The following is a 20458-nucleotide window of genomic DNA, read 5'->3' on the forward strand; positions in this document are numbered from 1 at the left end:
CAAACATGCCACTATTGAATGATAGGAAAAGATACATTTATAATTAAGAATATAATTTTACAAAAAAAGTTCTGTTTCATCTTTGAGTAGTGTTCGTATAGGTGTTCTACTGTAGGTGCCTTTTACCTTCCTTCCTCCTTTTGGGAACCACTTTTAACACTTCCAGTGGGCTTGGGAGTCCATCAGTATGGAGAAGTGGGTTTGGGAAATAATTTTCTTTTCTACCTGCCAACCTCCCCCTTCCCTGTCCCTCTTGAGGGACCCATCCTATGAGAACCTATGTCATGTCAGGAAATGGACTCCCAGGTATGCCTGGGTGCTATAGTACCTGTTCTCACATGACACAGAGGGAAGGGATTTTACTCTAAATATTTCCTGGTCCCAGAAAAAGAGTAGCAGTTGGAGGCCCTACCTAGACAACACCTTTGTGAAGGCACAAAAATTCAGAATGGTGACACTTGCAAAAATAATTCCATCACTGATCCAAGGAAATTGGTTCTCAACCTTCAGGATGCATTATTTCCACATTGCAATCCACCCAACCCACAAATGATTCCTATGCTTTATTGTAGGCCAGTAGCAATCAATTGCATATGTACAAAAATGAGAAATGACTGCTTAGAAAGGAGCACTACAGAAAATGACTTGTGGTTTATAGTTGATCACAAGCTAAATAGGAGTCATACTTACTGTTGCAAAAAAGCAAACCTGCTAATTCATTTCAGAATTAGGAGTGTGGTAAGCAAGACACAAGGAATAATTTTCACTCTGCTTCTCACTGATAAGGGCTCAATTAGAATATTGTGTTCAGTTCTGGGAGCTGCGTTTCAGGAAAGTTGTGCACAAATGTAGAGAGAGTCTGGAGAACAACTGAAGTGATCAAAGATCTAGAGAACAAGACCTGTGAGAAAAGACTGGAAAAAATGGTTTGTTAGTGGAGAAGAAAAGACTGAAAGGGGATATAACAGCTTTCAGGTACATAGAAGGTTGTTATAAGGCAAATGGAAAAAAAACTCTATAACGTCTGAGAATAGGATAAGAAGCACTACTCTTAAACTGCAGCCACAGCAGTTTAGGTTGCACATAACAAGACGCATCCTGTCAGAGTACTTCAGTGCGGGAAAATATTGCTGAGGTAGACTGTGGAATCTCTGTCATTGCAGGTTTAAAAAACAGATTAGACAGGCTCCTGTTAGGAATGGCCTAGTTGTATGTAGTCCTGTCTTTAGCAGGAGACTGCAACAGATGACCTATTGAGGTCCCTTCCAGTTATACACTTCTATAATTTTCAGTACAGAGTGCTTCCTTTTGGCCTATCATATGCCCCAAAGGTCATGTCAGTAATGGCAGCTTACCTCTGCAGGAATGCAATTTTGGTGTTGACTTACCTAGGTGATTGGCTTCTGAAAGGACACTCTTTGGAAGTATCCTCTCCAACAATATATGAAGCCATAGAACTCTTCCTAAAGCTGGGCCTGAAATTGAGCAATCTGAAGTCCACCTTGACCCCTGTGTAGAGGGGCTCATCTCAGCTCAGTAGCAGTGAGAGATTGGAATCCACAGGCTTGTCAGCTTCAAACTTAATCATTTGGTTTCCAATCAGTCCTTAGACTCTGCTTAGGAACTGTCTCTGACTACTGGGTCAGATAGTGGCTGGCACTTGAGTTATAGATCACACACGACTGCTTATGAGAGGCCTTTAAGGATAGCTCAAGATGATTTATTCATGAGCGGACACAGCCTAAACACATTGCTTTCCAAACCTATTTCTGCAAATTTTGAGACCATGAGTAGGGGAGAGGTTTTTTTTAATATTCTTCACCACATATTCCAACAAAGGGTTACTCCTCAGATAGACTTTCAGCAGTAAACAAGATGTCCTGTGTTGCTCCAGAGTCCGTCTGAGTCACTGTTCCCTGGGGGATGTTTTTCACCTCCAGAGGTTGCTAGGTCTGCTATATATGTTTCCCCTAACAACTCAAATATCCAGAGTCCTACTAAAAATGAAAAAGGGATGAGACAGGAGTTGACAAATACAGTTTTCTTATCGCCCTGATCACTTTTCATGCCTCTCCTCCTCTGCTCTTTTATGAGAGTGGGAAGTTCCTTCACCGCAGTCTTAGAATTCTTCACCTCAAAGCATGACTGGCCAGTGATTCATGGACATAGAAATGGCCTGATCATAGTAAGTAAAAGGGGGGTTACTATGCAGCAAAAAACAGTCTATACCCTGCAGTTACAAAAAAGGACAAGATTTGCCCACTGGTGCAAATTCAAATACATTGCACTAACAACCTCATCACTGTCTGACATACTGGATTACATTCTAGAACTACAGATCTTGCAGTTATCGCTTACTTCTATTAGCGTTCATCTAGCAGCTGTCCTCCAATATAAGGTTATGTTGTAGTTGCCCACCCAATGACAATGAGGTTCCTCAAAGGCCTGTAAAACTTTTTTTGTGCCAGTTATAGGCCATACTATAGTTCAGGACCTCAGTTTAGTTTTCAAAAGACCACAATTTGAACCTATGGCTGCATGCACACAACACCATTTACACTGCTCTACAGCCAAAATGCTTCTGAAATAAATGTAGTCAAACTTTACTAATTCTGGGTCACTGAGAACAAAAATGATGCTTAAAATTGTTGATTGGCTCTAGTTTTCAAGATATGTTATTGGGTCAGTATATACAACCCTTGACTTGCGAATAGCAGAGGATAAGTGAGTTATAAAGGGAAGGGATTTCAATTTAAATCAGAAATGACTAAAATACATCTTTGACTGGATCTATGAATAAATCTATGACTGGGTTTGGACAGTACTTGCTTTTTAGGCAAAACAATGAATGATGCAATTTGAAGCTGGTATTGCGTCATACATGATATGAATTGCATCATGTTATTCCTAGAAGTCATGGATGATGCAATCATAACAAAGCTTACATCACTCTGCTGAACAAATTGCCCTATATCAGCTCTAGAAATCATACAGTGTCGTGCTCTCTTATGTGTCAGTGTTTGATTTTGCAAAGGGGCACATTTCTGTTTAGCCAAAGTGAGCAGAGATGCCTCGTACTTGTGTGAACAGTGCAGATAACTTCTGCTATGTTTGTGGTGAAGTGACTTTTGCATCAAGCGCAGTATAACCACTATGGTTAAGAAAACCTATCACCTTTATTTTGGCTGCAAAATTGGAGATCAGGACAAGAGGTGGGCCCCACACATATACTGCAACACTTGTGCAACAAATCTTTGCCAGTGGTTGAACAGGAAAAGGAAATCTATGCCTTTTGCAGTGCCAATGATCTGGAGAGAGCCAACAGATCATACCAGCAATTGTTACTTCTGCATGGTGCCTCCAGTTGGGAAAGGTGTGTCAAAGAAGAAAAAGTGGACTGTGCATTATCCAAACATTCCATCAGCTATATGCCCAGTACCCCACGGAGAAGGACTGCTGGTTCCTGATGCACCAGAATCATTCTCACTTGAGTCAGACGAGGAAGAGGATGAAACTTCTGGTCCTGAACCATCAATGTCACAGGACCCACATTTTCTCCCATCCTCCTCCTCTGAACCACATCTCATAACACAAGGTGAACTGAATGACCATGTCAGGGATTTGGAACTACCCAAGAGTAAGGCAGAGCTGTTGGGTTCCAGACTACAGCAGTGGAGTCTCCAGGCAGGTGATGTTTGGGTTTCCATATCCCATTCTTCTTCATGGAAGGTGATCTTGTAGCCAGCAACAACATCGATGGTGTGATGGCAGCCCTCAACATCGTTCACGATCCAGATGAGTGGAGACTGTTCATTGATTCATCGAAGACGAGTCTTAAAGCTGTTTTGCTGCATAATGGCAATGTTTTGCCATCAATTCCAGTTGGTCATGCAGTCCATATGAAGGAAACCTATGACAACATGAAACAACTTTTGAGGTGCATAAACTATGACCAACATCAGTGTCAGCTTTGTGGCGATTTGAAGACTGTTGCTCTCTTACTTGGTCTGCAGACTGGATACACAAAGTACTGCTGTTTTCTTTGCGACTGGGATAGTGGTGCAAGAGATTCCCACTACATCAAGATAGATTGGCCACTCCAACAGTCATTGGAGCCTGGGAGGAACAGTGTTCAGCATCCACCACTTGCTGAATCAAGGAAGATTTTGTTACCACCCTTACACACCAAGCTGGGTCTGATGAAGAACTTTGTCAAGGCCATGGACAAAACACAAGCAGCTTTCAAGTACCTCCGTGGAAAATTTTACAAGGTTAAGTGAAGCTAAGATAAAGGAAGGTGTCTTTGTTGGTCCTCAGATTCGTGAACTTCTTCGAGATGATGCATTTGACCATGCACTGTGTGGCAAGGAAAAGACGGCATGGTAAGCCTTCCAGTTAGTGGCAATAAATTTTCTTGGAAACAAGGCAGACAACTACAGGTTGTTGGTGGAAAACCTCCTCAAGGCATACAAAAGCCTTGGTTGCAACATGTCACTAAAGATACATTTTTTGCACTCTCATTTAGATTTTTTTCCACCGAACTGCCGAGCAGTGAGTAACGAGCACGGCGAGCGATTTCACCAGGACATTGCAACAATGGAGAAACACTATCAGGGCAAATGGAGCCCATCAATGCTTGCAGACTATTGCTGGACAGTGACAAGAGATGTCTCTTGTATTCATTAAATGGAGCAAGCCAAGAAGCGCCGAGTAGACACTGAATAGGACTAAACTATGTACATAATAGTTTTTTGCCTTTTGTTTCATAATAAATTTTATTTATATAACCCTTTTGCTGATTTTTAAAGTGTTACATAAACAGGACAGGTGAAATATTATCATGCAAAGCAACCATAAACACATGAAAAAACCTAGGTTTACTATCTATGATTAAAACTCTACTATCTACACAATATACATAGACGTAAAATGTAAAAACATAAATATCTTGGAAACAGTAGCCAATCAGTTGTTTTAATTGTCATATTTGAATTCATCACATCAAAATACATAATAAATAGCACATTTTATCTCTGAAGCAGATGACTTCTAAAAAATTGTAGACCAGTGTTATTAATGAAATTGGCTTTTCTGATTGTCATTACATTGGCCTAATGAGTGGGGAGAATGGGATTTTTATGGCATACAGGCAGTCCCCGGGTTACGTACAAGATAGGTACTGTAGGTTTGTTCTTAAGTTGAATCTGTATGTAAGTCGGAACTGGCGTCCAGATTCAGCCACTGCTGAAACTGACCAGCGGCTGACTACAGGAAGCCCAAGGCAGAGTTGCTCTGCCTTGGGCTTCCTGGAATCAGCCACTGATCAGTTTCAACAGCGGCTGAATCTGGACACCTGGGACAGAGCAGCTGGGGCGCTGCCGCGTAGGTCCCCGCAGCGCCGCACCTCAGAGCTGCGGGAACCAACCTGGCAGCACCCCAGCTGCTCTACCCCAGGTGTCCCCAAGTCAGCCGCTGTTGAAACTGATTAGCGGCTGATTCCAGGAAGCCCAGGGCAGAGCAACTCTGCCTCGGGCTTCCTGTAGTCAGCCACTGGTCAGTTTCAGCAGCGGCTGACTTGGGGACGCCTGGGGCAGAGCAGCTGGGGTGCTGCCGGGTTGGTCCAGTAGCGCCCCTCCTCGGCGCTACTGGACCAACCCGGCAGCACCCCAGCTGCTCTGCCCCAGGCGTCCTGAGGAGCGGCGCTGCGGGACCAGCCGGGCAGCGCCCCAGCTGCTTTACCCCAGGCGTCGTGAGAAAAGCCTGGTCTGCTGGGGGGGGGGCACACTAGCTGCGCGCCCCCCCCCCAGCAGGCCAGGGAGACGCGGGCGGCGGGAGCGCCCAGATGCGCTGCGGTCCGCCCGCATCCTCCGCAGCTTTGCTCCACGTCTTCCTGGTCTGCTTGTGCCTTTTCCGGCCCCCCCCCCCCCCCCAGCAGACCAGGGAGACGCGGAGCAGCTTTTCTCGCCCCGGAGGACGCGGGCGGCGGGACCGCGGCGCGTCTGGGCGGTTCCGCCGCCTGCGTCCTCCAGGGCGAGAAAAGCCCTGTTCGTAACTAATCCGACATAAGTCGGGGACTGCCTGTACTCCCCATTTTATGGCACACTTCCCATATTTTTCAGAGACAAGGCTACATTATGACCAGTCGCCTAATCTTGAAGCACCCGCTGACATTACAAACTCACTGTGAGATCTGTTTCCACCTCCACAGCCTTTCTTAAGAATGTACCAATCATTGAAATATGTAAAACCTCAACATGGGGTTCTCTGCATACATTCATGGAATGCTATGCTATAATTCGCAACTCTACTTCTGATTCTGTTTGGCTCAGCAGCGCTTTCTTTCACACTGAATTAGACTCCAAAGTCATCTCTTCCTTAAAAGGATGCTGCTCAGTAGTCACCTATAGTGGAGAACTAATAAACTACTCAAAGAAGAAATGGTTACTCACCCTGTACAATTACTGCGGTTCTTCCAAGATGTATGACCCTACCCTCCACTATCCTCCATCCCTCCTGTTATGCTTTGGAGTTCCCTGTAATAAGACTTCATAGTAAAAAAGAAATGACAATGGTTAACCTGTGTGGTGGTGTATGTCAATGAAGAGCTGCAGTTACTGGGCAGGATGAATAACCATTTCTTGTGGAAGTACGTGAAAAGAACATGGAGTTTCAGATAAAATGTCAGTGCCCCAATTTGGAAAGGCTAGTGATTGGAAGGGCTGTTAAATAGCAGTTATTCTCAGGACTATTACCCAGAGTTCAGGAATGCAACATATAATAGTGAAACTTTCAGAGACATTGAAATGTAAGTACAGGCAGTCCCCGGGTTACGTACAAGATAGGGACTGTAGGTTTGTTCTTAAGTTGAATCTGTATGTAAGTCGGAACTGGCGTCCAGATTCAGCCGCTGCTGAAACTGATCAGTTTCAACAGTGGCTGAATCTGGACGCCAGTTCTGACTTACATACAGATTCAACTTAAGAACCCCAGGCATCCCCAAGTCAGCTGCTGCTGAAACTGATCAGCGGCTGATTCCAGGAAGCCCGGGGCAGGGGCTTCCTGTAGTCAGCCACTGGTCATTTTCAGCAGCTGCTGACTACGGGACACCTGGGGCAGAGCAGCTGGGGTGCTGCTGGGTTGGTCCAGTGGCACCCAGAGCGGCGCTACGGGACCAACCGGCAGCGCCCCAGCTGCTGTACCACAGGCGTCCGGAGCAAAGCTGCGGAGCACGGGGGCAGCAGGACAGCCCAGACGCCCGTGGCTATCCTGCTGCCCTCGGGCTCCGTGGCTTTGCTCTGCTTCCCCCCCCCCCCCCCATGGTCTGCAGACCAGGGGGAGGGGGAGGAGCGGAGCAGAGCAGAGCGGCAGAACGCGCGGCCAGCTGACAGCCCAGAAGCGTCTGGGCTGTCAGCTGGCTGCGCGTTCCGCCGCTCTTCTCTGCTCCGCTCCCCCTCCCCTGGTCTGCAGAGGGGGGGAGCAGAGCGGAGCGCGCGGCCAGCTGACAGCCCAGACGCGTCTGGGCTGTCAGCTGGCCGCGCGTTCCGCCGCCGCTTTGCTTCCTCTCCCTGGTCTGCTCGAGACCAGGGAGAGGAAGTGCCCCGTTCGTAACTGCGGATCCGACGTAAGTCGGATCCGCGTAACTCGGGGACTGCCTGTACCATGTTTCTGTAACTATATCTTCATTTCTAGCAAGCTGTTGATGGGAAAATAATAAAGTTTCTCAAGAATAGAATGTAACAAAGTAGTAGTACTCTGAAGCATTATTCATACCATCGTTTCTAAAACAGAAAACTGTACATAAACATACAGTAAATTTTAAAAGCGCTTAAATAATTTAGGCATCTGTTCCATTCAAAAGCTTTTGAAAATTTTAGCCATTGAGTATGTGATTGAATAAATGACTTCTGTGGGACTACTTACATGCTTGAAGTTAAGCACATATATTTGTGTTTTCAGGATTGAGGTCTATGTATTTACATGATTTCTGAAAATTAATTATGAATGGGTCACAAGTGGGGAAACAGCATTAGTTAAAGATGATGTTAACTACAGCATTAAATAGCCTTGATATGTAATGGTTGCATTTCAATGGTTTTATTGTTCAAATTTTGTTTTTATATTTCTAAAAAAATTTCACAGATTATTTTTCTTTTGAAACTGTATGGTTGATTATAGTTTATATTTTCCCCTTGTAGGCAACAAGTAACAGAAATCATATTTGTTTTAAAAGCTGTCAGTACTCTAATAGATTCACTTAAGAAAACTCAGCCTGAAAATGGTAAGTTGTTTTTAATCAAAGATCTAAAAATAAATAAATAAAATGGTGCATGTAATATGTTTGTGCAAAAATATATTAAAACCTCTCTTTCCAAGAGAAGTATCATCCATGAGATTCTTAATTTTCTCTTTCATGTGTGTTTTAGGTGCTAAAGAGTAATTTTTAAACATCTCAGAGATGTAGGTTGATAAGTCTATTAAAGAGCTACATGACATACACTTAATAATAATAGTCATCATCATCTGACTCTAGTAGAGTACTTTTCCTCAGTAGATCTCACAGCATTTTACAAAAGTTGTCAGTATCACTAGAGTAGAAAGACTCCAACTTGAGGTACCAATGCACTTTCTTAACATTTTTTGATAAACAATGCCTATAAAATATAAGACCTTAAGGAAAATTTCGTTCTGCCTTTTAGCTGTCTCCCATTGTATTCTGCATCTTTTCCTCTTGCAAGATCCTTGCATGATCCCAGACCATCCTCTTTTCAGAGTCTTAAAACTATCTTTCGCAAACACTGAAAACAGGTCCTGCATTCCGACTAAGACAGCCATGTATGTAAAGTGATAGGGATACATTTTGTTTTCTAAAGATACCTCTGTGTAATAATTTTATTTCTGGGTCTTGGCTCCCTAATAGTACACAAGCAGAACTCCTTTAACTTTTTTAAAACAATTTTGGTCCCTGTGGGCAGCGTTCATTGGTACTTCTAAATATTGCTCTTGGGAAGTTACAAGGTAAGAGGCACCCTTCTCCCCCCACATAAGGTGGCAACCCAGCCTGGGCTCTGCGCTCCACTCCCCGCCTGTACCCATGGGTGTGTGAGATGCACTTGGGGAGGAAGGGGGAGCAAAGGAGGGGAGGGAGTGCACCTGCCACCAATGGCTACTCCCCCTGCTTGCGCAACAGTAACAGCCATGCTTCCTGGGGGGCAGCCTTGCTTTGGGGAGTGTGGGGGTGGGATGGGGGCAAAGGGGTGTTGGGTGAGGGCAGGGTGGGGTCACAGGGCAAGAGGGTGTTGACATGGTCTGTAGGGGTCAGAGGTTAAAGGGTCAAAGGGTGTTAGGCACTGGGGAGCAAAGGGATGAGCTGAGACGAGGTGGACAGATAACACTTTATTTGCATATTTGAATATTTGTTTTTTACATGATGAAAATGTTACAGGTCTACCAAAAGTTTGTGAATGGGTTTGCTGGTACGCAACATAAAAAAGGTTGGGAACCACTGAACTGGAGTATTCCTTACCAGTGTTTGTCTAACCTCTTAAATATCTCCAAGCACCAACTCCTCCCCTCTCCTCTTCCTCCCTCTTGCCCCCATTGTTCTTCCACTTTCCTTTCACAGCATCACCCTGTCCCCTCCCTCACCCACACCCACTGACATCTTCCCTCACTTTTCCCCCTCCTGCCCTTTTTCTCATTGTTTCCTCTTGGCCTCCTGTCATTTGTCTCCTCCACCCTGCCCCTTGGTTCTGTCCCCTTTCTTCTCCTGCCTTGGCCTGCTACTCTCCCCTCAGCACAACCCCCTTCCTCTCCTCCACCATTCCCCTTAGTTCTTCTCCCTCTGCCTCTTCCCTCCCCTTCTGCCTTCCAGAAAACAGTGCAGGGCTGGAGCCTATGTTCCAGTCCCAGAAGCCCCTGCAGCCCCGACCTTAGCTGCTCCAGGGGCGGAACCACATGCTGGGATTGGAGTAAAAACTGCCCAGGGTGCTCTTTTTAGTGCTATGGTCCCATCTCTGCAGGCTGCCCAGCTCCAGCTGGAGTCAAGCGGTAGCCGCGTGAGGCCTGTCCGATGAGGCTGCCACAGCTGGAATGCACCTCGCACGGCTTCCCCTTGACTCCAACTGGAGCTGGGGCCACCAATGGGGACCTGTACCACAGTACTAAAAATAGCACCACAGGCAGCCTCCACACTCCAGTCCCAACACCTGCTGAGCCCGAGTGCACCCCGCCCCGCAGTGCCCCAGACAGGCTCTGCATGACTTCTGCCGGGACTCCAAGCGGTCCGGAGGAAGAGGTGGTGCAACCAGACCAGGACCCCATGCAGAAGAGGCGGTCCCACCGCGGGAAGGACGGAAGGCATAGAGGGAGGGGCCCCCACGACTGGAAAGTTGGCCCAACTGCCCTACATGCCCTGGTGGGAGGATGGGAAAAAGACTGCTGCACCATGCAAGGACCAGTGGCACAGTGCAGCACTTCTTCCTGCAAGCCGGTGTCCCCATCAAGTAATGAAATGTCCTGTGGGGCTTTCCAAGACAGTTGACTACTTGTTTGGGCATTATTCAAGTTCAGGATGGTCCTGGAAAAATTGGGACATATAGTCAGTGTAGGTACATAGCATCCTGCCAACTGCTCCCTCCCTCAATTCCTTCTTATGGACATTAACAGTTGTCAGAGCTAGCATCTCTTGCCTTGAGCTAGCGTGCTTTCCCTAGCTTGTGTTGTAACTAGTTCTCTAAGTGTTAAGTAGCTGTTAGTAGAGTGTTAAGTTTGCTGTTTTTCCCCACCTGGGGGCTGAGGCATGCCTCTACTCTCTGGCTTCAAGCAATGAAGACAGTGCAGAAAGTTTATGCCTATGGGTGATCCACAGGACTCTTGCCTTAAGTGTTTGGGAGTGGCCCATTTAGCAGATAAGTGCAAGATCTGCAGGGACTTTACTTCAAGAATGCGAAGGGACAGAGAGTTTCGCCTCCAAAATCTCTTAATGGAAGCTTTCCTGGATCCCCAGCGAGCACCGCAGGCTGTGGGACTGGAGTTGGCAGTCTTGGTGCGAAGTGCACCATCGTCAGTGCAGAGTGTGCCAGCTCTGCGTAGAGTCAGATAAGATACCCCAGCACCGATCCCATTCTCTGGCGCAGAAGAAAAGTCAGAGGTGGGAGAGGGGCCAGTTCCCCATTTTGAAAGGTAAGAAGCTTAAAGGGTCGTGTCCTGAGTTGAAGCACCCTTTGAAACAACCTGCCCATAGAGTGCTGTTGACGTCACTGCCAGTCCTGTTCAAGTCCGGTGCAAGTGGACTCTGTCCTGGGAGTGTCAAGTGGGAGTTGTGGACCTGCCATGCACTCCTAAGATATATGAGAAGACTCAGGACCTCACTGAATTAACGGGCTGATCAGCATTGTCGAGAGAGTCCCCTCTGGCTCCTCCAGCACCATCGCTGATACAGGGCCCAGTGCAGTCAAGGGGGAAGCCCCCTATGTTGAGGTTGCTTTTGCCTCGGTACCGTTCACTGAGTTGGGACTATTTGCCTTAGTACCAGTCTGGTGAGGACTTCAGTACAAGGCAGAGTCCTCCTAGTCGGCACCAGTCGTAGAGCTGGGACCAACAGCCTCTGCACCATTCCAGTGAGGGCTCCTATACAAAGTGGAGTCCTCCCAGGCGGCACCATTCTCTCAGTGGAGACTGTTCACTTCGGCACTGTTCCCAGGAAGGTTCCTGTACAAGGCGGAGTCAGTCTGGTGACCTCACACCTTTTGCAGAGACCACTGGTACAGTGCAGTAATGCTCCCACTTGGTCCCTGCATTCTCCATTCATGTCAGAGTCAGAACCAGAGGACTGCTGGTCAAAGAGGTGGTGCTACTCAATAAAGTGTCAGCTGGAGAGGAGGAAGGAGCTGGCATTGCAGTGGGCTCCTTAGTGGCCTTTCTGGACTCCTTGGGCCTATCACTAGATGAAGACATGTGGTTCCAGGTCCGTGTCAGTGGCCTCAGTCAGCAGGGGTACTCTCTCATCGGCCTTAGGGAGATATCCTGCTGTAGGATATGCTATGTCCTAGCAAAGCACGTGAGGACCACAGATGTCTGCCATTCAAGGCACCAGTGGAGTCCCATTCAGCACCGAGCCCACGGTGCAGACAATGATTCCCCATTTCGGGGAGGACCAGTGGCACCAGGTTCCAGGAGTGTCTCTGTTCCCGATATCACCCCCGGCTTAGCATTCTGGTGCTGGAGGCCACGGGCATGTGCCTTCGGTACCAGTACTGGATGCTGAGCATGAAGAAGAAAGGGAGCTGTTGGTTCATTGTCTTTGTCGTCATCAAATGAGGCCGTAGCGGGGTCGGTGACATTGCTACCCCTTATGTAGGGTACACCAAGAGCAGTTGAGGCGCATGGCTCAGAGTTTGGGTCTGCAAATAGAAAAGGTAGTAGAGGATGCAGATCCTATGGACAGTCTCCTCCACCATGAAAACCCTCTGGCAGATCTTGGCTTCTATTCCCCTCCTCCTACTGTTGGGTAGTAGGAAGCCTTCCATGCAGGTACTTGCCCTGTCCAAAGGGTATGACTACTTATATACACACTCAGAACCAGGCACCTTGGTGGTAGATATAGCTAATGCTAAGGAGCGCCACTCCTTAGGGTCCCACTCCTAAGTCCAAGAACTCTTAAGAGGCTGGACCTGTTGGGGAGAGAGGTTTACTCATTGGGTAGCCTCCAATTCAAGGTTGCAAATCAACAAGTGGTATTAGTGTGCTACAAATACTATACATGGGCAACCATGGACAGATTTGAGGAGCTCCTCCTGCCAGACTCTCGGTCCGAGTTTGTGGCCCTTGTAGAGGAGGGGAGGGTAATATCCCGTACTTCCATCCAGGCAGCCCTGGACACTGCGTACTCTGCTGTCCGGTCTTCGTCTACAAGCCTAGTTATCAGATGCAATTCTTGGCTTCGTGTCTGGAATCCCTCCAGAGGTCCAGAAAAAGATAAGGACCTTTCTTTTGATAGTTCCCACCTGTTTGCAGATCAAACTGATTTCAGGCTTCATAGTTTAAAGGACACCAGGGCTACGTTAAAGTCCTTGGGCCTTCACATGCCTACGACTCAGCAGAGGCATTTTAAGCCTACTCTGCCACCCAGATACTATCTTTCCCATCAGAGGCAGGAGCAGAACAGGAGGGGCAGCAAGCAAAGTCTCCTTCACCCCCTAAGTGTTTATTAGTGCTCCCACTCCCACTACTAACATCAGGCCCACTCTTCCAGGCAGTCGCCAGGGCTTAGGAGGAACTTTTGAAGGTGCAGCCAAGGACAATGCACCTTTCTCCCTCTCAGATCCTGTCCCTGTGTTTGGGGACTGATTGTCTGAATTTTTTTTTATTTTTTTTTTTTTTACTGTGCAGGACCCTGTAGAGGTAAACCACTTTCAGGCTCTCTCCACAGGCACTGCGGTGGAGAATGCTTTGGCAGGGACCTCTCAGGGAAGAAATCAGAAGGGAACACCATCTACCAGAAGGCATGGGATGCGTAGTCCTAGGGATGTGGGTTCCACAACCACCTCCCCGAAAAGAAGACGACAGGTGGGGGACTTCCTCCTAAGAGGGACTGTGTCATCCATCTGCCATCCAGATCTGCAATCTCAAGAAGCGTGTGCTGCTTACCAGGAGCTCGCATTCAGGATGTGACTGAGAGTCTTCCAAACCTGATCAAACCTTTGGATCGCTACCCTTTCCTGCTTCTCCATATGGCCAAGAATGACCTTGAGTGGGTCACTGCAGATTATGTAGCGCTGAGAAGAAAGATCAAGGAATTTGAAGCACAGGTGGTGTTCTTGTCCATCCTTCCTGTTGAAGGAAAAGGTCTAGGCGGGGATCGTCGAATTGAGGAAGTAAATGCGTGGTTGTACAGGTGGTGTCGGAGAGAGGGCTTTGGTTTCTTCGACCATGGGACTCTGTTCTGGGCACAAAGATTGTTAGGAAGAGATGAGATCCACCTAATGAAGGGAGGAAAGAGCATCTTTGTGGGCAGGCTTGCAAACCTAGTGAGGATGGCTTTAAACTAGGATCGTTGGGAGACAGTCACCAAAGCCCTGAGGTAAGTGAGGAAGTCGGACACCGGGAAGAATCGCAAGGAGAAACGAGCAATAAAGGAGGACCCCTTATTTGGATGGAGAAGACAGGGCAATCAACTGGTTATCTAAGGTGTTTGTACACCAATGCGAGAAGCCTAGGAAACAAACAGGAAGAATTAGAAGCCCTGGCCCAGTCAAAGAACTATGATTTGATTGGAATAACGGAGACTTGGTGGGATGACTCACATGACTGGAGTATTGTCATGGAAGGGTATAAACTGTTCAGGAAGAACAGGCGGGAGAGAAGAGGAGGAGTTGCATTGTATGTAAGAGAGCAGTATGATTGCTCAGAGCTACAATACTTAGAGGGAGGAAAGACTGTTGAGAGTCTATGGGTTAAATTTAGAAGTGGAAGCAACAGGTATGATATTGTGGTTGGTGTCTGCTATAGACCGCCAGATCAGGTGGATGAGGTAGATGAAGCTTTCTTTGAATAACTGAAAGAAGCTTCCAGATCACAGGCCCTGGTTCTCATGGGCGACTTTCCCTGACATCTGTTGGGAAACCAATATAGCAGGACACAGATAATCCAGGAAGTTTTTGGAGAATGTTGGAGATAACTTCTTAGTATAAGTGCTGAAGGAACCAACCAGGAGCCATGCGCAGCTTGACCTGCTGCTCACAAACAGGGAGGAACTAGTAGGGGAAGTAGACGTGGGTGACAACCTCGTAAGCAGTGATCATGAGATGGTAGATTTCAGGATCCTGACCAAAGGAAGACAGGAGAGTAGCAAAATACACACCCTGGACTTCAGAAGAGCAGACTTTGACTCCCTCAGAGAACTGATGGGCAGGATCCCTTGGGATGCTTACATGAAGGGGAAAGGAGTCCAGGAGAACTGGCAGTATTTTAAAGAAGCCTTATTAAAGGCACAGGAAGAGACCATCCTGATGTGCAGCAAGAAAAGCAAAGATGGTAGGTAACCAGATTGGCTTACCAGGGACTACCATGGTGAGCTTAAACACAAAAAGGAAGCTTACAAGAAATGGAAACTTGGACTGATGACTAGGGAGGAGTATAAATATATCGCTCGAGAATGCAGGGGAGTTATCAGGAAGGTGAAAGCGCAATTGGAAGTGCAGCTGGCAAGAGATGTAAAGGGTAACAAAAAAGGTTTTTACAGGCATGTTAGCAATAAGAGGGTGATCAGAGAGGGTGTGGAGCCCTTACTGGATGAGGGAGGTAACCTAGTGACAGATGATGTAGGAAAAGTTGAAGTACTCAATGCTTTCTTTGCCTCTGTCTTCACGGACAAAGTCAGCTCCAAGACAAATGCACTAGGCAACACAGTATGGGAAGGAGGTGGGCAGCCCTGGGTGAGGAAAGAACAAGTTAGGAACTATTTAGAAAAGCTAAACATACACAAATCCATGGGCCTGGATTTAATGCATCTGAGGGCACTCAGGAAGTTGTCATTGCGGAGCCTTTGGCCATTATCTTTGAAAACTTGTGGAGATCGGGAGAGATCCCGGATGATTGGAAAAAGGAAAATGAAGTGTCCATCTTTTAAAAAAAAAAGGGGGGGGGGGGGAGGACAATCCAGAGAACTGCAGACCAGTCAGCCTTACATCAGTCACCGGAAAAATCATGGAGAGGATCCTCAAGGAATCAATTTTGAAGCACTTGGAAGAGGGGAAAGTGATCAGGAATAGTCAACATGGATTCACGAAGGTCAAGTTGTGCCTGACAAATCTGATTAGATTCTGTGATAAAGTAACTGGCTCTGTGGATATGGAAAACTCAGTGGATGATGATATACCTTGACTTTAGTAAAACTTTTGATACGGTCTCCCACAATATTCTTGCCAGCAAGTTAAGGGAGTATGATCGGATAAATGGACTGTAAGATGGATAGAAAGCTGGCTAGACTGTTGGGCCCAACGGGTAGTGATCAATGGCTCGATATCAGGTTGGCGGTCGATTTCTAGCAGAGTGCCCCAATGATCGGTTCTTGGACCAATTTTGTTCAACATCTTTATTAATGACTTAGATGAGGGGATGGATTGCACTCTCAGCAAGTTTGCAGATGATATTAAGCTGGGGGAGAGGTAGATACACTGGAGAGCAGGGATAGGGTCCAGAGTGACCTGGACAGATTACAGGATTGGGCCAAAAGAAATCTGATGAGGTTCAACAAGAACAAGTGCAGAGTCCTGCAGTTGGGACGGAAGAATCCCAAGCATTGTTACAGGTTGGGGACTGAATGGCTAAGTATCAGTTCAGCAGAAAATGACATGGGGATTACAGTGGATGAGAAGCTGGATATGAGTCAACAGTGTTCCCTTGTAGCCAAGAAGGCTAATGGCATATTAGGGTGCATTAGGAGGAGTATTGCCAGCAGATCCAGAAAAGTGATTATTTCCCTTTATTCGGCTCTGGTGAGGCCACATCTGGAATATTGTGTCCAGTTCTGGGCCCCCCACTATAGAAAGGATGTGGATGCATTGGAGAAAGTCCAGAGGGGGTGACCAAAATGATTAGGGGGCTGGAGCGCATGACCTATGAGGAGAGACTGAGGGATTTGGGTTTGTTTAGTCTGCAGAAGTGAGGGGGAATTTGATAGCAGCCTTCAACTTTCTGAAGGGAGTTTCCAAAAAGGTTGGAGAAAGGCTGTTCACAGTAGTGATGGATGGCAGAACAAGGAGCAATGGTCTCAAGTTACAGTGGGGGAGGTCTAGGTTGGATATTAGGAAAAACTATTTCACTAGGAGGGTGGTGAAGCACTGAAATGGGTTACGTAGGGAGGTGGTAGAATCTCCGTCTCTAGAGGTTTTTAAATCTTGGCTTGACAACGCCCTGGCTGGGTTGATTTAGTTGGAATTGGTCCTGCCTTGGGCAGGGGCCTGGTTTTGATGACCTCCTGAGGTCTCTTCCATTTCTATGATTCTATGACCCGGGTCACGTCGGACAAATGGGTTCTAGACACAGTAAAGACAGGCTATTCTATACAGCTTTTGGCCACCCCACCATCCCATTCCTGTGCCCCATTCCTTTTCGGTGATTCCTCTCAAAAGCAACTCCTGCGGCAAGAGGTGCAGACACTCCTCAAGAGAGGGTCAGTATAGAAGGTCCCTCTTGAGTTCAGGAGCGCTGTTTTTTTATTCCTGTTGTTTCCTTATTCTGAAAACCAAGAGCAGGTTACATCCCGTATTAGACCTCCACAGTCTAAACAGATACCTGAAAAAATTTAAATTCCGTATGGTGTCTTTGGCCTCAATTATCACTTCCCAGGATTCGGGAGACTGGTATGCTGCCCTCGATCTCAGGGACACTTATTTTCATGTGGCTAGAGTTCCGGCTCTCAGAAGGTTCCTTCGTTTCACAGTGGGCAGGTCCCACTGTCAGTTCAGGGTGTTACCTTTTGGCCTGTCTGCTGCATTAAGGGTCTTTACAAAGTGCATGGCAGTGATGGCAGCATTCCTGTGGCGCAAAAGGTTCCAGATCTTTCGTTACTTAGATATCTGGCTGATCCAGGGACCCTCCGAATTGATGGTCAGGGCTCATGTATAACTGACCATGACCACCTTCAGCTGATTAGGCCTCTTGCTGAACCCTCATAAGTCAGCCCTGTCACCTACACAGATCATAGAGTATGTAGGGGCACGTTTGAACTCCCAGGCAGCCAGGGCCTCTCTCCCCAACCCCATTTCAAGAACATGTGCAGACTGATTTGGGGTCTGGGTGCCCCACTCTGTTTCAACAGCCAGGGCCTGCCTGACTTTGTTGGGGCACATGGCTTCCTGCACCCATGTCATTCCTTTCACCACGCTTCATCTCTGTCCGCTACAGATGTGGCTAGCCAGTGTGTACAAGCCATCTCGTCACCATCTGGACAGAGTGATAACCGTCCCACAGTTGGTGACAGGTGTCCATCAGAGGTGGCTGACAGAATGTGTGCCGTGGGTTCTGTTCTATTCCCCTTGGCCTACCCTGACTTTAGTAACCGATGCTTCAGACTTGGGGTGGGCTCAGGACTCAGGGAGTCTGGTTGCAGGCAGAATGTGCAATGCACATCAATGTAAAGGAACTCAGGGCCATGAGATTGGCGTGTGTGGCCTTTTTGGGCAAAATCAAAGGCAAGTGTGTCTTTGTTCACATGGACAACACCACGACGATGTTTTATATTAACAAAGAGTGTGGGGCTCACTCTACTCCCCTGTGCAAGGAAGTGATGTCGCTGTGGCAATTGTGTGTGCACAAGACATACTTGGTGTCTTACCTGTCAGGGTCTCAGAACTCTCTGGCAGACTACTTCAGCCACTCATTTCAAACTCACAAGTGGTCCCTCAGGTGGAAGGTTGAGCAGTGGCTTTTCCATAGGTGGGGTAGTCCCCATTGGACCTCTTTGCCACAAGGGGGAACAGGAAGTGTTGGGCCTTCTGTTCCTACCTGAGCAGTAGTAAGGGCTCCCTAGATGATGCCTTCCAAATTTGCTGGAAGGGGTGGTCTCATGTACGCATTTTCCGCCTTCCCTTTAATTCACAGGGTACTGATCAAGGTTTGTGAAGACAGTGTGGACCTCATTTTGATAGCACCAGCCTGGCCCACACAACATTGGTATACTAGACTCCATCGACTGTCAGTGGCACCTCCAATCCACCTCCCCTTACTCCTATACCTGTTGTCCCTAGATCACAGCATGTTGCTGCATTCCATCCTGTAGGCTTTACGCCTGACTGCCTGGAGGCTCCATGGTTGAGTTCAGTAGAGCAACAGTGTTCGAAGGAAGTGAGCCAGTGTTGTTGGGTAGTAGGAAGCATTCCACACAGGCCATGTATGCTTCCAAATGGAAGAGGTTTGTTGTATGGGCCCTACAATGGGGCACCCAGCCATTACAGGCTTTGGTTCCCCTCATTCTAGAACAGTGTTTCTCAACCAGTGGCACGAGTACCCTTAGGGGTACTCAAGAGAAGTCTGGGAGGGGGATGTCAATACAACTGAAATTTGGAGAAAAGTGAATTTTTGTTTTAAGTTTTAAAGCGCTTTATTATGTATGTACTTTTTATACCCAAAAATTTCATCGCCCGCCCGGCTACAATTAAGTTGTTTTAAACAAATGTGTTGCAATGGTAGAAAAAAAATTGTGTATCTGAAAACTGTAGGTACTGGGGGTTCTTATAATTTTGTTTTTAAGGGGTACTTTATAAAAAAAAAAAAAAGGTTGAGAAACATTGTTCTAGAATACCTTGTGGCTTTAAAACAAAAGGGTTGGCTACTTTGTCTATTAAGGTTCACATGGCCACAATATTGGCATTTCACCTGGCATCAGGGAGTCATTGGATATTTGTGGACCACTTGGTGAGATGGTTCCTTAAGGGGTTAGACTGGTATATCCTCATATGAGAGACCCAGTGCCCCAATGGAACCTAAACTTAGCATCGTGTAAGTTAATGGCTCTGCCATTCCAGCCGTTATCTACTTACTCTTTGTTGTATTTATCTATAAAGGTTATATTTTTGGTGCCATTACTTCAGCCAAGTGTGTTTCTGAACTAAAAGTGTTAATGTTGGAATCCCCTTATACTGCTTTCTCTAAAGATAAGGTTCAGCTAAGACCCTATCCTTCATTCCTCCCAAAAGTGGAGGAAATTTCCCAAGACATTTTTCCTACTGGTGTGCCACCTGAAGCCTCACCTTACGCTTTGGGACAGATCGCTACATTCCCTGGGTGTTAAGCATGCTTAGCCTTGTACCTTGAGTGTACTAAGCCATTCAGGAAGTCTAATCAATTGTTTGTTGAAATAGCAGATAAGATGAAAGGGCTGCCTGTCACCCCCCACAGGATATCCTCCTGGATCACTGTGTGTATTTGTACTTGTTACAATTTAGCGAAAGTGCCAGCCCATCAATTGTCTGCCTGTTCAACCTGGGTATAGGCCATATCAACAGCCTTTCTTACACATGTCCCTGTCCAAGATATTTGTTGAGTGGTCACTGACTAAATCATCCCATATAAGATGCTGCGTTTGGGAGGGCAGTGTTTTGGACTGCAGACTGGTGATCTCCAACCCCTCTGCCAAATACCAGCTTGAGAATCACCTAATTTGGAATGCACATGAGTAATCACTCAAAGAAGGAAAAACGGTTATCTTCCATAACTGGATCCATAAGAGGTGTTACTCATGTCCGTTCCAAAACCTCTCACTTCCCCTCTGTCGGAGTCACTTCCATCAAGAAGGGACTGAGGGAGGGAGCAGTTAACACAGTGTTCTATACCTAGCCATACTGGCAGGACTCTAGGAATCTCCCCAGCCAAACTACAGTATTTTGCTATTGAAAAATCTTCCTGGTAACTGTGCATGCGGCGCGCGTAAACACTTACATTTGGAATGGGCACGAGC

The 20458-nt window shown here is 46.9% G+C and overlaps 1 protein-coding gene across 6 annotated transcripts in view; it reads left to right on the forward strand.

Moving 5' to 3' along the window:
* Nucleotides 1–20458, forward strand: part of MON2 (MON2 regulator of endosome-to-Golgi trafficking) — a 161699-nt gene that overhangs the window by 136253 nt on the left and 4988 nt on the right. For all 6 annotated transcript variants that reach the window (XM_075930840.2, XM_075930828.2, XM_075930836.2 and 3 more), the window contains one exon: nt 8196–8278. In XM_075930840.2, the coding sequence (XP_075786955.1) occupies nt 8196–8278 (83 nt within the window). The remainder of the gene's footprint in view (nt 1–8195; nt 8279–20458) is intronic.

Source organism: Pelodiscus sinensis, chromosome 1 (assembly GCF_052426305.1).
Source record: "Pelodiscus sinensis isolate ZL-2025 chromosome 1, ASM5242630v1, whole genome shotgun sequence".
Classification (NCBI taxonomy): Eukaryota; Metazoa; Chordata; order Testudines; family Trionychidae; genus Pelodiscus; species Pelodiscus sinensis.